We start from the raw sequence: 14743 nt of genomic DNA, 5'->3' as shown, positions 1-14743 counted from the left end.
CGTTCGTTATTTTGTGGTGGAATTAAATGTTTAAATAGTTTAATTTAAAAATAATCAATTTTTCTAAAAACTCTTTTATTTAATTGATTAATGATGTCAATAAAGTTATTTTTTCCTGTTTTTTTTTTATGAAATTACAGCACTGGAGTCTAGATAATTATTACTTTATAAATGACGAATTAAAATAGATCCACGAATTAAGCGAAATAGTATCCAACTAGAATTTTACTCCAAACACAATTTTTTTCCGACAACGTTAAGCATTTGGCATTGTTATGTTTCACTAGCATATTCTTTTGAGAAAATAGATTATGTATGATCAGTGTAAAATAATCTTATAGCAAAGTAATCTTATATAATATTACTTTGTATTTAATTGAAATATTGACTGTCAATCTGTCATGCAATAATGAATTTTATACGATTGAAATTATGAATTTCTATAATAATTATTTTTAAAATTATATTTTAAATAAATTATAATTAATTGATAACAATAATACATCAACATTAAACTTATTTTAAAAAGAAAATAGTGATCATAAATTTAGCATGACACAGCACATAATCCAGTCCTGTAAGTAAAAAAAAAATTAGAAGAGGAATTCGTATTCTATTCTCTAAATTTGCAAAATCTTTTTTTGTTAGCATCAATCAAATATCGTAAATAAAATTGATCTCTAATCCAATAGAATTGAAAAACACCGGTTATCGATATCATAGGAAAAAAAATTCATAGCTTATGCCTCGTAGCTTAGAATTATTTTCAAAATAAATTGAGGAAAAACAAAGGGACAAACCCAAAGCGTGGTAAGTAGAAACATCTGAACAATGCACAAATTAAGTGTTGTTCTCAATGGTGAACTTAGCTGAGTGAACAAATTAAATTGGGAAAAGAACAAGTTAGCATCCACCAAAGCCAGGACTCATTTTTTATTCACAACATTATCCTAACTACCCTTTTTTCCATTATTAGACACCTCAACTAGGGGGCCCTACCCAACAACACCAACAGAACCGACATCCAATCCCTGTCATGCAATTTTTACGTGGACCCCAAAGTTGGTCACTTACAACCCAAAACCCCCCACCACCATTATTATCTTTCTTTTCAGCCACAACAAATGCGTGGCCAGTCCTCAGCTTCAACAAATGGTGCCATGCACTGCATTGAAACTTAACCTTTTTTTTAATGTTTTGTTTTGGCAAGTGGCCATGGAATAGGATCAATGTATTATTGTCCATTTGTGATGCATCATGGTGGTGTATGACCAGACCTGATGATATCATATCATATCAACCATCATCGCTCAACAGCTTAAGGAGAGACATCATGAGTGGTCGGTGTAGCGGCGGGGACCACCAGGCAAAGTAAAATGGTCCCAACTTCCAGCCAAATCTACCACTGTAGTTGCAACCTGGGAAGGAAATTTGAGAAACAAAATAATTACAAGAGTCAACAGGGCGTTGATATGTAACTGGCTGGCCCCATCATCAAAACCACTACTATGTGGGACCCGGTGGCGGGGTCGGTCGTACATCTCGACGGGGTTTAGGAGTAGAAGAACCCTTGTTGCCAAGAGGGATGCTGGGTATGCCTTGTTTGGAGAGTTCAGCCAACACACTATCCATGGAAGGAGGTTTGAGTCCTAAGGGCAATGGTAGCCATGGCTGGCTCATTGCTTCCTTCACTACCTTGTCTACCACCTCCTCTGCCTGCATGCATGCATGCATGGAACACACTATATGAGGAACACTTCATTGCATAATTTGGACCTTTTCACAAAAAGCCACCTTTTTTACGTGCAAAACTCAAACATTTGGCTAGTCCATTAAGAAATGGACAATTCAATTAGAACAAGCGAACAACCATGTGATACGATTGAGCACTCGAAGCACATTGATCTAAATTAAATACATGCATAATTAGACACAATTGGTTGTCTAGCACTCTATAAAAAGTATTTAGATAAATGGCTTTATACGACTGCTGTCATTTTAAGATACATGCTTGATACAAAATATTTGAGATATTTTCCCATCTACATACCTTGCTCGATATACAATTCTTATTATTTTTCAACTAGAGAAAAAAATTCATGACATGGTAGAAGGAACTGAAAGGAAAGTACTGCCTTACCGGATGATGCTCAAAGGAACTTCGTGGCATGCTGAATCTATAGTCAACTGCTTTAGGATTGTGCAATCCAGGTGTATTCTGTCATTTGATGAGAATATCTAATTAGCATCACTCTGGCAAATAATTTAGTTAACTAGTAAAGATAAATTATATAAATGTGGTTATATTAACATATAGAAATAGCATTGAAATTGAGTTCAATTGTTCAATTCGTAGATACTTACTTGATTGTAGGGAAAACAAGGAGCTTGAGGAGGTGGCACCAACGGGCATCCCCAAGCATCCACATGCACCTGAAACATCAAGTTAGTAAAAATTAAACTGCATCTACAATTTCTACCTAACAGACCACAAAGCAAACTGCATCAAGAATTCCGTCCGAATAGATACCCCCGGATAAGGCTTCCAGTGCCAACTTTCTGTAGGATGCCACATGGGATAACCAGGATGGCCCCAAATCTGTACACCGGCTGTTTGACTGCCAGGTTGTCCCCACATAGGATATATAGGAGCTGGAGAAAGGGTGTGATGTGAATGATATGGAGGGTATGCCATGATTGGTCTTTGCATATAATAGTTCCTTTGCATTGCATCCCCTTGATTATGCCATTTCCGATCTTCTTCCCTGGGTGCACTTTGTCTCTTGTGTATTCTATATTTCTGTTCAACATAAAGTTGTTACTAAGTCATACCTATCAGGACAAACGTAAATGGTTTATTTTTTGCTATCAGAAAGGTGTTGAAAATAAAAATAGTCATTCTACTGGCAGTTTTGGGATAGAAACTGATATATCTATAACCAGCAAGCAAAATAAGGACCTGAAGATGGCTTGCCACATTGTGCCTTGTCAAACCTTCCACTTTCATTATCTCCAATATTCTAGAAGGAATGGCTTGATCAATACCTAGTTGTTCGACAGCCTTTACAAATTTTTTATGCAGCTCAGGTGTCCAGTCTACCTGAAACCAAAACCAATAAAACCATGTAGCATAACTGTATTCAGATAATCATACTAGCAGATCATTTGTACAACCTTAAAAACAGTTATTTGGAAAAATAAGGATAAGAAACAAACAACACAAAAAGATACGATTTTACAGAAATATTTACTAAGACTCCTTGAGACCAGATCGAAGTCTTTCAGGTGAAATAACAGTTCATGGATAAGATGCACTTGAAATATATAAGAAGTTCTATAACTGCCCTTTTCAAGTTCAATAATTATTATGGATACGTAGATCATAAGATACAGATCCAAGCCTCAGAATTTTGCCCTAACCAGACAACACAGTCTATTTAAAACTGAATACAAGGAAAGGAGGTGATGATTAGAGCCATGCTGTTTTATCAAAAGCTATTTTAGTATGAAAGCCCATTGGAAGTGTCCTTCTAAGATTCACAATCATAGAGTAGTTAATATTTGACAATCCCATTATGAAATTTCGTTTACTCGCTTCATGATGATGGAGAGATGTCTGGTACAATGCTTTCATTAATAATTCAAATCATGAAGATACAACATGTAGGAAAACATTGACAGGTGAAACAAAATTTTGAAATAATTTGTACTTATATGGGCCAAACTAGTGCCATTGATATCAACTTTATGAGCATGCATTAGAAAATGGTACGGGGCAAGAAGGTGGGGAAAGGTAGTGTAAGTGTTAATGCTGGTACTTTGCAACTCAGGGAAAGAGGTTTACATCATATAGTTGTGTATATGATAAGAAGAACTAATAGTCATAATTCAGCTTACTTTCACCTTCTTCCGATTAGCTTTAATCTCACATGAATCATTAAGTACACCCGTTTTATTTGGAGATGTATTACCATCGGCATTGCTGAGAAACTTTTTATTATGTGGATTCAGTGAAACAGCGCTCTCACCCTTGGAAACATTGGCAAAATCATCTTCCTCCCTAATCAGAGTCTTATCAGGTTCCCTTGGCTGAGGAGAACTTTCGGCATTCAAATTCCCACATGAAGTTTCGACAGATTTACATTCCCTATCATGTTCCCCACTTTCTTTTTCTGTTGAGCAATTAGTCTGCTCATGGCAATCTCCATCATCCAGTAACCTTGTCCCCTGCTTTAATTGAGGGGTTGACGGAGCCGGATATTTATCACATACAGCAGACTGCTCATGGTCATTATCACTAAACCTCGACACATTCTCTAAATCAATTGAAATCCTACTTTTATCTTGTCCAATGTCTGTTTGGAGCTGCAGCATGGATTCTACAGATTCTTTGACAGGTTTTAGTGATTCAGAAAGGACATTTTCCCCAGAATTAAATGCCTGCTTGAAATTCAACCACATTAGAAACTACTTTGTTCATATTATTTTAATAATAAATGCCATCAGAATATTGCCAATGCCAACAAACCTTGTGAACAACATGCTGCCAAATATTCTTGAGCTTGTCCTCAGAGAGTGGTTTACTGAGAAACTCAACTGCACCAAGCTTAAAAAGGAAAATAGATCACTGATTAAAGAGGTATGCATCAACAATCAGGAGTATATATAATCAGATATTAACTCATATATGCATTAACTTGGGATGACTAAACCAAAAGCTTACCGCAATGCACTTCATCATGGTGTTCAGACACTGGTCCTTTGAAGTCACTACATGAAGAATTGTAAGTATCACTGGTTAGAAAATTTACAGCAAAGTAAAACAGCCTTAAAGTAACCTTTTTTCCTCATATTTCCAATGTCACATGCTACCTTGTAGATCATTTATCCATTTCAATTGTTTAAAGCTTCAAAAGGAGAGAGAGAAGTTGCCAAATTATATAAAACTAAAGCAAGCAACGATCACAAAACAAATACTACATTAAAATCAAATTGATCTTTTTCTGTTAGGAGAGGGGCAAGGGGGTCATAAAATTACAAGAATTTAAATCAGAAAAGTTACGCTTGGCTCTGTGCTTACTAATGGTAGGCAAGTCCTTTGCATTCTCAAGAAATTTGAAACCTCCAAGGCTACAGCTTGTACTCACCTACAGTTCAGATAGATGCACAAGGTTACAACAATTCACATCATCAAGGATAAATTACTAACATCTTTTTTTTTTATCTGCAAATTACTAACATTGTTAAAGAGATCAACTATAAGTACAAAGTGAGACAAAAAGTGCCAACATATTATTAAAAAAAAATGCATAAGGTGAAAAAAGTTTTCACTTATTATTAGCATTTTACAAATTACAAGATAAATGATTCCTCTGATGACAGTATGTTTTACATAGTAAAGTTTGGAAGCACCTAACTATAATCAATAGAACTATCAACTTCTTGATATTCACCTCATTTTAAACTAGCATACTAGACAACATCTATTTTTTTTCTGTTCAAATTCTACAACTAGAACATAACGATTTGTCACTTATACTGAAAACAAAGTTCATTACCTCCACTATGGCAACATGGAAGCCTTTAGGACTACTTGAGAGTGCTGACAAGGCTTCATTCTCGTCGTAGAAAGTGGAAACTGTACAGAAATTCTGAGGCTTACTTAACAAATTAAAGGAATAAAGATATAGAGAAAACAAGGAAGGGTCTAGTAGCAGATGAAAAGATAAAAGACTGCTGTAAATTTAAATGTATGAAAGTTAAATTATACTCAGGTTGGTTCTCGAGATTTAATTAATTATTTCAATTACATTTGGATTTGTGGAAACTTTAGTCTTCCATAATAAATTCCCATCTTATGCAGCCAACTAATTCGTATTCACTTGGAAATTAAAAGGCCATCAAAATCCAAATGCACCAAAAATAGAATAGATTCAGTAATTCAAAAAGTCAGATAGCTGGCCATTCTTTTATCCTTAATACCTTTAGAATTTGGACCACTTCCAGTTTTCAGAACTCTTAGGGGCATAGTCTAAAGCAAAAATGAAAAGTTATGCACCTTAAGAAACCATCTAAAGAAATACCACAAATGCTAACATCAAGCATCGAGAAAGGAGGGAAAAATCTTGAATTTTTTCTAGCCTCCAATAAAATAAAACCTCAGGCCACTATTTCCCAAAGAACCAAATAAGGGCTATCTAAAGAAGTGCCACTTCAGAAGATGCCATTCTACAAGATGGGGACCAACTTTACCCACTAATTAAGAAAAGTGGGATTAGCTAGGCCGTAATGTCAAGTGGATGAGGAAGTGAAACATACCAAAAATAAAAAAAATAAAAATTAAGAGGGAATCCAAAAACAAAATGTCTCACCCTTATAGTCCATGGCCTCAAGTTGTTCTCTTATCTCAGCAGCAGAACTACTATCTCCTTCAAGCAGAAGAACTCTAAGTCCCTTTGGGAAATCTTTCCATCCTTGTAAATCATTGGCAGTGCAAACCATAGCTGGTTTGGCATTCTTACTCGGTCCCCTACTGCAGCAACAGATCAATATTGCTCATCAACACCGAATCCCTTCTGCAAGATCCATGAGATCACAAGCTTGAATTTTCCACAGAACACAGAAAAACAAAGAAAAAAAGAGAAGCAGAAACTGCACAGAAGCTTAAACTTGTTCACATGGTAAAAAGCTTCCAAATGTGGAACACTAACATGACATCTAAACTCAGAAGTTAAACTTAAACCCAGAACAAGGTTCAGTTTGAGAGTCCCAAGTTCTGATCATTCATGAAACAACTCTTAAATAAATAAAAAAACAAAAAAAAAACAGAATATTGCTACTAATTTTTCCACCATGTTTCCTCAGAAAAAAGAAAATCAAAACTTGTACTCCATACCATAAACTGTAAAGATCTCATTTTCTAATGAAATGAAACCTTCACAGAACACTAACACAGACAAAGGCATGGGTGAGATGATTAAGACCTTCAACTACCACAGGAAAACTTGACAAGAAACAGAGTCAGGCTCAGACAGCAATGCAAAACCGTGAACCAACCCAGAAAAAGAAGCAAACAACCTCAAAGTGGCAAACATGACATGACATGCCATGCACATATTATAATACAAAAAAGGCAAAGAGAAAAAAAAACGAAAATAAAACCAACTCTCTTCTCCAAAACTGAACACATGAATCAAGGGAGAATCAGCATGCACATGAAAAGTGGTTCTTTTCAAAGCCTTTTATTTTATTGTTTCCTAGCTACTACCTTGGCTGAAAAGAAAATGCCCCCACCAAGTCTTCTGGCCAAAGTTGTGTTCTTTCTTTCTGCTGTTCTTATTCCATTGAAGACAAACAAAGCAACTAGAGTGAGTTAGGAGGTTTAACTACGGTCGTTGAAGGGTGTCTGTGACTACTGAACAGCTGTCATCGCTCCTTAATAAGAACCACGTAATAATATGCAGAAAAAAAGTCTTACAAGGCTCATTTCCAAATCTACCCTCATTTCTTACCATTTTTTTTTCTGTAAAATAATAAAAAAAAAAAAACATTAGATGTTGTTACCTATAATTTGAGTTTTTTTTTTTTTGGGTATGTTTCCTATAGTTTGAGTTGAAAATAAATGCATTGTCTTCTACTATATAAGATTTGAGTCTTCTTCTTTGTAATGAAATTTAATACTTTATTCTTGAATTTCTTACGCCAGAATAGTTTGTTCCTGTACAATGAATTTTGTCTATTTACCTCATTCTGTCTTGCATCATTACGACATATTCATTATTATATATAATTTCCTTTCATTTTCTAATAAAAGATGTATGTTAAAAGTGATTAAAAAAACATGATTTAAATATATTTTTGTTTCTAATATATATTTAATTTTTGTGTTTAATTTTTTATAAAAAAATTTCGTATTGCATTTAATATTTGAAATATTTTATTTTAAATCTGTATCGTAATGAGATATCCTTTAAATACTTGATCACATGATTCATGATTATTCAAAAATCATTAATATTTATTTTAAAATCAAATTTAAATTTAAATTTTCTTGACGATTTTAATCCGAAAATCAATTAAAGTAAAAAAACCCTTTGTCCCTCTATGAGCAATTCTCCGTCCCCTCCTCCCTTTCTTCTCTGTCTCAAATCTCTTCCTAAATCCAACACCTTGTCATCTTCAGCCGCAACAACTGCACACTCTTCTTCTCCGAGCCCCTTTTATCGTCATCAACCTCTCATCTCTTACCCTAAGCCATGCATGCTTCAACCCCCCTCAAGCTCTTCAATTCATTCCCTCTCTTCTTCAAATCTTCACCATTTCATTTTTACAAAGTTTCTCTCTCAATCCCATTACTATACACCCTCCAAAAATGCCTTATTCTTTCTATTCCCTCCCTCGCTCGCTCTCAATTAATTAAACATCATTAAGCTTATTCCTCTTAACTCCATTCCTCTGAATAGTACCACTGCAAAGTTGGTGCTTGTTCGTCTGAGAAGAAATTACAGGCCTCCTCGGCTCTAAGAAAATTATGCTCCTCCATCTTCACATACTGCGTCGTCGTCTGGTATTGTTTCTGGAACTGGAAACAATTGTTCATTCACGAAGAAGAAGGCGACGACAAAAGCCTCTCTCTGCCGGCAGGGATTGCTCCGGCTCCGGTGTCGGCGCCGAAGAGGTGTAGGGGTCGGAGACGCAATGGCAGAGGACAGGGAAAGAGTCGCGAAACCTACAACTCGGGATTCCACCGGTTGTTGGAGCAAATTTCGCAGATCGAGATCAACAGCCTCACAGATCGTTGTAGTTTTGGGGTGATTTTTTGAATTTACACCCAGGAGGAAGAAAGAAAGAGTAGACAACCAAGTGAAAGAGGAGAAGAAGAGAGGTGGAACTGGAGAGGAGAGAGAAAGAAAAATTATTTTTAATTTGATTGTAAAATAAATACAGATTTTTTTGAGTTGTCACAAATCTTAATATTAAATATTTAACTGATAGTCATTTAAATGATATAATAAAATTTAAAATAAAACTTTTTAAATATCATATAATAGAAAGAAAATTTATCAAAATCAAAATGCAAAAATGAGATATATATTAAGAATAAAAAAATATATTTAAGAAAAAAACATTTTACTCTTTGCAATTTGGTTTAAATACACTTTGTCAGTTTATGTTATGAAACAAACCAACATAGTTTTAGGAGAACGAAATCACAAGGTATCAAAGTAAAACTGAAATACTTTTTTTTTACAGAAAAACTGAAATACTTAAGAGAATGAATGTTCATATATTGCTGCAAGGAAGTTTATGTAACCGTTCAGGACAATAAAGAAAATAAAGCTTAAGATAACGTTAATTAATTACGCGAATGGATATACTTTTTTGATATCTTCCTATCACTTAAATGGCTAATTACGGAGGAAAAAAACAAAAAGCAAACAAATTTGTCTTTGTAATAACTTTTTTCAATTTTGTACAAGCTTTTCATTTTATTTTATATTTTCTTTGTGATTTTATTCTTCCTAGAAAAACTTTATTTTTACTATATTTTTTTAAAATTTGAGATTATCCAGCACAATATTTATATTATATATGTACTAATAACAATTGATATAAATAATAACAATTTATATTTTTTAACCAAATAATTTAAAATTTGAATCCTAATTGATTTTTAAATATAAAATAAATCGTATTAAAAAAAATACTCACTTTGGCGTTTCCCATCTCCCGTGAAAGTTAGTTTTTTTATGGGTCTATTTCATACCATCACCATATTCCAAGAAAAAAATATGGATCCAAAGTGTGCGGTAGTACGGTAACAATGGAAAAAAAAAAAAAAGATAATTGTATAAATTCGTAACTCAAGAAATAAAAGCACTTCCAAAATACACTGGAATTGGGTAAAATGTAATACAGTATGTCATTATTAAGTGTACCTAGCGTTAGAAAATTGCTGAAAAATACACCACATAGTTATGCCAATCTGTGGAAACAATGTAAAGCAGGGTAGATAACAATGCTAATTTTATAGAATTGACAAAAAGTTTTGAAGTCAAATCCCGTCAAATTTTACAACACATACGATTCTAACTTAATTGCTTGAGGAAGATACATACTGTTATAAATTTTTTGATATTATATTAAATCCTTACGAATAAAAAAATTATTTTAAAATTATTTATTTTAAATTTAAATAAATTGATTTATGATCACATTTTACTTAAATAAATTAAACATATCAAAAATAGTTTATAACCAATTCAAATGACCCAACATCAAGAAATTAAAAAAACTAATATAGTGATTACAAACTAATATACACGTCTTACATAAAAAAAGGTTTTTAAATTTTTCTAGTTAGTTTTTAAATTCAAAATTAAAATTGTTTTTAAACTTTGAATCAACACACAATTAAAGTGCTTTACAATAAATAAAAGGAAAAAAAGGAATAAAAATTTATCTACAAGTTGAGCCGTTTAAATGCAGAATCAAATATATTTGTTAAATACTAGCTCACCAATATTGGACTGAGGAACGAGTGGAATTGCATACCCACCACTACACATGGAATAAAGTGTTTTTAGTCAAGATATGGAAATAAATTGTAATTCTATTAATTTTTATCGGAAAAAATTAATTAATTTAAAAATTAAATACTTCATTCCCTTAATTTTTTTAATTATTAACTGAATAAAGTGTTAAATGCTTTTATGTTTTTAAAATATAAGATATAAGATGATATATTTTGGACATAGACGTCAAGAAATTAAAATCAAGAGATATAAGATTAGTTAAATAATTAAGAAGAGAAGGAGAGAAAAAATCAAGAATTTGATTATTCTTACTAACAAAAACTAATCATTAATCTTTCCTGATAAAAAAAGTTAGAGTGGAATTGCATATCCACCACTACACATGGAATAAAGTGTTTTTGAGTCAAGATATGGAAATAGATTGTAATTCTATTAATTTTTTAAAAATAAATTTAACAAATCTATCGAAAAAAATTGTAATTAATTTTAAAATTAAATAATTCATTCCCTTAATTTTTTTAATTATTAACTGAATAAAATGTTAAATACTTTTATGTTTTTAAAATATAAGATGTAAGATCATATATTTTGGGCATAAACATCAAAAAATTAAAATCAAGAAATATAAAATTGGTTAAATAATTAAGAAGGGAAAAGTGAGAGAAAGATCACGGTTTGATCTTTTTTGCTAACAAAAACAACTAATCATTAACCTTTCGTAATAAAAAAATTAAATTAATTTTTAATTTTCAAAATTATTATTTAGATTCGATTTAATTCTCTAATTTTTAAAATTAATTTAATTTGATATTTCCGTTTAAAATAAACTAATGATATTAAAAAAATATGTATTTTATAACTATTTAAGATCATTCAGTGATAATTTTAAAAAATCATAAAGTGTAATATGTTAACACCGTTAATCCAACTTATATTGTATCATTAAATTAAATTGTTTCAAAAAATTAGATACTTAAATTTAACTAAAAAAAACTAGATGACTAAATTAAATTTTTAAAAAATTAAAAGATAAAAAACTAATTTAACCTAAAAATAGAAATTTAATATTTTTATCTTAACAATTTGAAATGAAAAATGGTGATCATCCATGATGACGAGCATTTCACGCAATCCAAATGAAGAACTTTACTCAAAAATGCGCACATGCTTCTTCTTTTTTTCTCTTCCTTTCACAAAATATTAAAATGTATTATTTTTTAAAAAAAAGCTTAAAAACCTACTAAATACCAATTACCAAACCAACTCCCAAATTGAATTTGCCCCACCCCCAAAAGGTGCAAAAAGATAATATTTTTGCCTGGGCTAAGTGGTCTCTTCAAAAGACAATGATCACTATATTTTCTTTCCTACTAAATCAATGTTACAATAATTGCAAAGGGAATCTTGGAAAAAAGAAATTGCAAAAAGAAAATTGATATGACTTTTGACCTGCCTTAACAGTGTTTGGCTACCCTATTTCGTCCCATGTGACTATGATGTAAAATTTCGAGTGAGGCAAATGCTAGGGGAGTTTCCCTTTCCCCATAGACTTTTCTTAGAGTCTAATAAAACTAATCACGTCTCATAGACCAATATAGATCTTAAAAATTGACTCTCAGGTGCACATGCAATAAATCATCAAGTTGATGGATAAATATGCCATGGGGCAATGTTTTCTACTACCTGTGTAAATGATTATTTCTCACATTATATCAATACAAACACTTTACAATAATATTTTATAAATATGAAACTTGTATATCGAGTATTTTTTGTAAATTGTACTTTACAAACTTATTTAACATTTGTCTCGGCAGGAAGAAAATATTAACCAGTTATACCCCGACACTTGAAAGCCATGTGGGTACGTACGTTCAGCAGAAGAAGGGCATTTTGGTAATTAAATAGTTGGTACTTGCTAGCCCAAACTTTAAGAGTTGCTTAAACATGTCTGGGCAGTTAGTTTGTAAATTATAATGTAAGTTAATTGTAGTAATCACATGCACCTGCTTCCACTTCACTTATAGGCTTATAGCAAAGCAACCACTCAAAAAACAAGTTTGTGGTTGCAAGTTGTAACAAACAAAAAAATGGCATGTGGAAGAACATACGGTTATTTTACTGTAAAACAGAGTGAAATGTAAAGAAAAAAATTTAATAAATTTATCATATATAATAATTTAAATCTAGATAATAATATAAAATTATTTTACAATATCAATGTATAAAATTTTTCATATTAAAAATCGGGGAAAGGTCTTAAAATTTTGAAAAACAAACTTAAAAAGTAACATACATGGAATACACGATTAAATATAGTATAATTGGTTAAATTTTTTATTTATTTGACTTTAAAATTATTGTTTTTAATTATCATAATTAAGACATTTTACTCTCTAATATAATTTTGAGTTATTTCTACAAGTTTTAATTATTTAGATCGGTTATATAACTAATTCTTAATATGGAGTTTAGTCAAATTTAAAAGTTCATCTCCATCTTTCAATAATGTATTTTGTGGATATAACTTTAAAACTACTTTAAATTTAACATAAAATATAAATTAAATAAGTATTACATATGATTTTAAGAAAATGATAGAATTATTTATAAAAATAAAATAAATTTAAGAAAAGTTTTTTCTTGAGGTTTTACTTTTCGGATAACTTATTTAACTCCTATAACTATTTTTAGGCATGTTCTTAATTAAACACTTATGTCAGATGAAGAGCCTTAAAAAAAAGGTTTTAAATCTAAAAGTTTTAAAAAATTAAGTCTAAAAGTTTGGGATTACCTAAATTGAAAATGAACTTACTTATTAATAATTTAATGAATAAATTGTGTTAGTAGCTGTATGTTATTTAACAATTGGTTTATACTTAAGTTGTTTAATCTCATTTTAGTTGAAATTAGTTAGACAAAACCTTAAAAATTTATTGTATTATATCTTAGAATAACTACAAAATTCATTTTTTAATGTGAAAATCTAAAATAAAGAGTTGTGATTCCTCTAATTTAGAAAAAAAAAACAATTGATTTTCTTTTGCCACGTCACACTAAACATAACCAAACATACTATAAGTAAAATGGATATCTTTTTTTTTTTAATTTGGTTATAATTTATTCTTTCACATTAAGCATTTCATGCTAAAAAATTATTATGCTATCTTCATTATTTACTTTTTTTCCCCTCTATCTTTAATATGGATGGCAAGGCAAGTAGACTCAAACTTAATAACTAATAGGTATCCATATATCTGTCAAAAAAAAAGTATCCATATATAAAAATCATCTTAATAGGTAAGCTAACCAATTAAATGCATACAGGTCTATGGCAATTATCTATATAATTTTGTGAATGTAAGTAGGTACAAATGTATAATGCTACCAAATCTTATCCATACGTACATACTAATAAGATAAGTTTATTCCTCTTAATAAGTTGCGTTTTTTAGATCGTGAAACAAACGGTGGAAACTCCAATGTATTGTATGAAAATACTGGTTTTTCCGTACAGTTAGAATTTAAAGATTTGCAATAAATCGCTTGACTATAATTCCACTTCCACCCACTGCGATTGGATTCAATGGATTGCCTCCTTAGCTACGTGTTCATCATCTAAGTCACAAACACTCATACCAATTTAGGCATGTCACTTGTCCGTATTACAATGACGTACAACAAATTCAGACTTCCTCATCTATCCAACTTTTTTTTATTAAAAAATATTAATTATTAGTTTTTATTAATGAGAAAATTTCAACGTATAATTTATCTTTTTTTACCACCAAAATAATTTTATATCTCGACTTATCTATCCAAGTACTCACCAATCAAACCATTAAACATTAAACCGATGTAAGATTATTTGAATTTAATTAATAATTCTGAGTTTTAATCCTAATTATAAATACACTCATAATGAAGAGTATTATCACACAAAATAAATTAGTAATCCTTTATAGTCTAATAGAATTGAAAAAAAAAAAACCTTTACTCTATGAAAAAACCCAAAACCATCGCCCACGGTTTGAAAGGGTGGATAAAAACAAAGGGCTTTGCTTATCTAATTATCTTCTCTCTGTTGCTTTTTTTATTTTTTATCTTCAAGGTAGTGGAAGTCCCACATACACGATCATTCATAGATCTTTGTCTCCTCCACCCCCTATTGTCATTGTTCAACATTGTCAAAGGCTCAATCATTTTCA

General features: G+C 31.2%; 1 protein-coding gene across 4 annotated transcripts; it reads right to left on the bottom strand.

The window, feature by feature from the left end:
- Positions 1–754: 754 nt before the first annotated feature.
- LOC114375177 (two-component response regulator-like APRR2) lies at positions 755–7441 on the bottom strand. Of its 4 annotated transcripts, none has more exons than XM_028332938.1 (12): positions 7268–7441; positions 6372–6575; positions 5559–5638; positions 5081–5147; positions 4724–4770; positions 4529–4606; positions 3904–4440; positions 2960–3100; positions 2531–2800; positions 2365–2433; positions 2141–2218; positions 755–1716 (listed from the first exon to the last, which is right to left on the bottom strand). In XM_028332938.1, exons 2-12 carry the CDS (start codon positions 6499–6501, stop codon positions 1507–1509), a joined length of 1707 nt encoding a protein of 568 aa, XP_028188739.1. In that variant the 5' UTR covers positions 6502–6575; positions 7268–7441; the 3' UTR covers positions 755–1506. The 4 variants fall into 4 exon arrangements, with proteins under 4 accessions (XP_028188739.1, XP_028188736.1, XP_028188738.1 ...); XM_028332935.1 differs by having other exon boundaries at positions 3898–4440; positions 7268–7440; XM_028332937.1 differs by having other exon boundaries at positions 3898–4440; positions 6372–6532; positions 7268–7440.
- Between the last annotated feature and the right edge of the window lie 7302 nt (positions 7442–14743).

Source organism: Glycine soja, chromosome 11 (genome assembly GCF_004193775.1).
Source record: "Glycine soja cultivar W05 chromosome 11, ASM419377v2, whole genome shotgun sequence".
Classification (NCBI taxonomy): Eukaryota; Viridiplantae; Streptophyta; class Magnoliopsida; order Fabales; family Fabaceae; genus Glycine; species Glycine soja.
The sequence above is the reverse complement of the archived record's forward strand: the minus strand, read 5'-3'. Positions and strand labels throughout refer to the sequence as shown.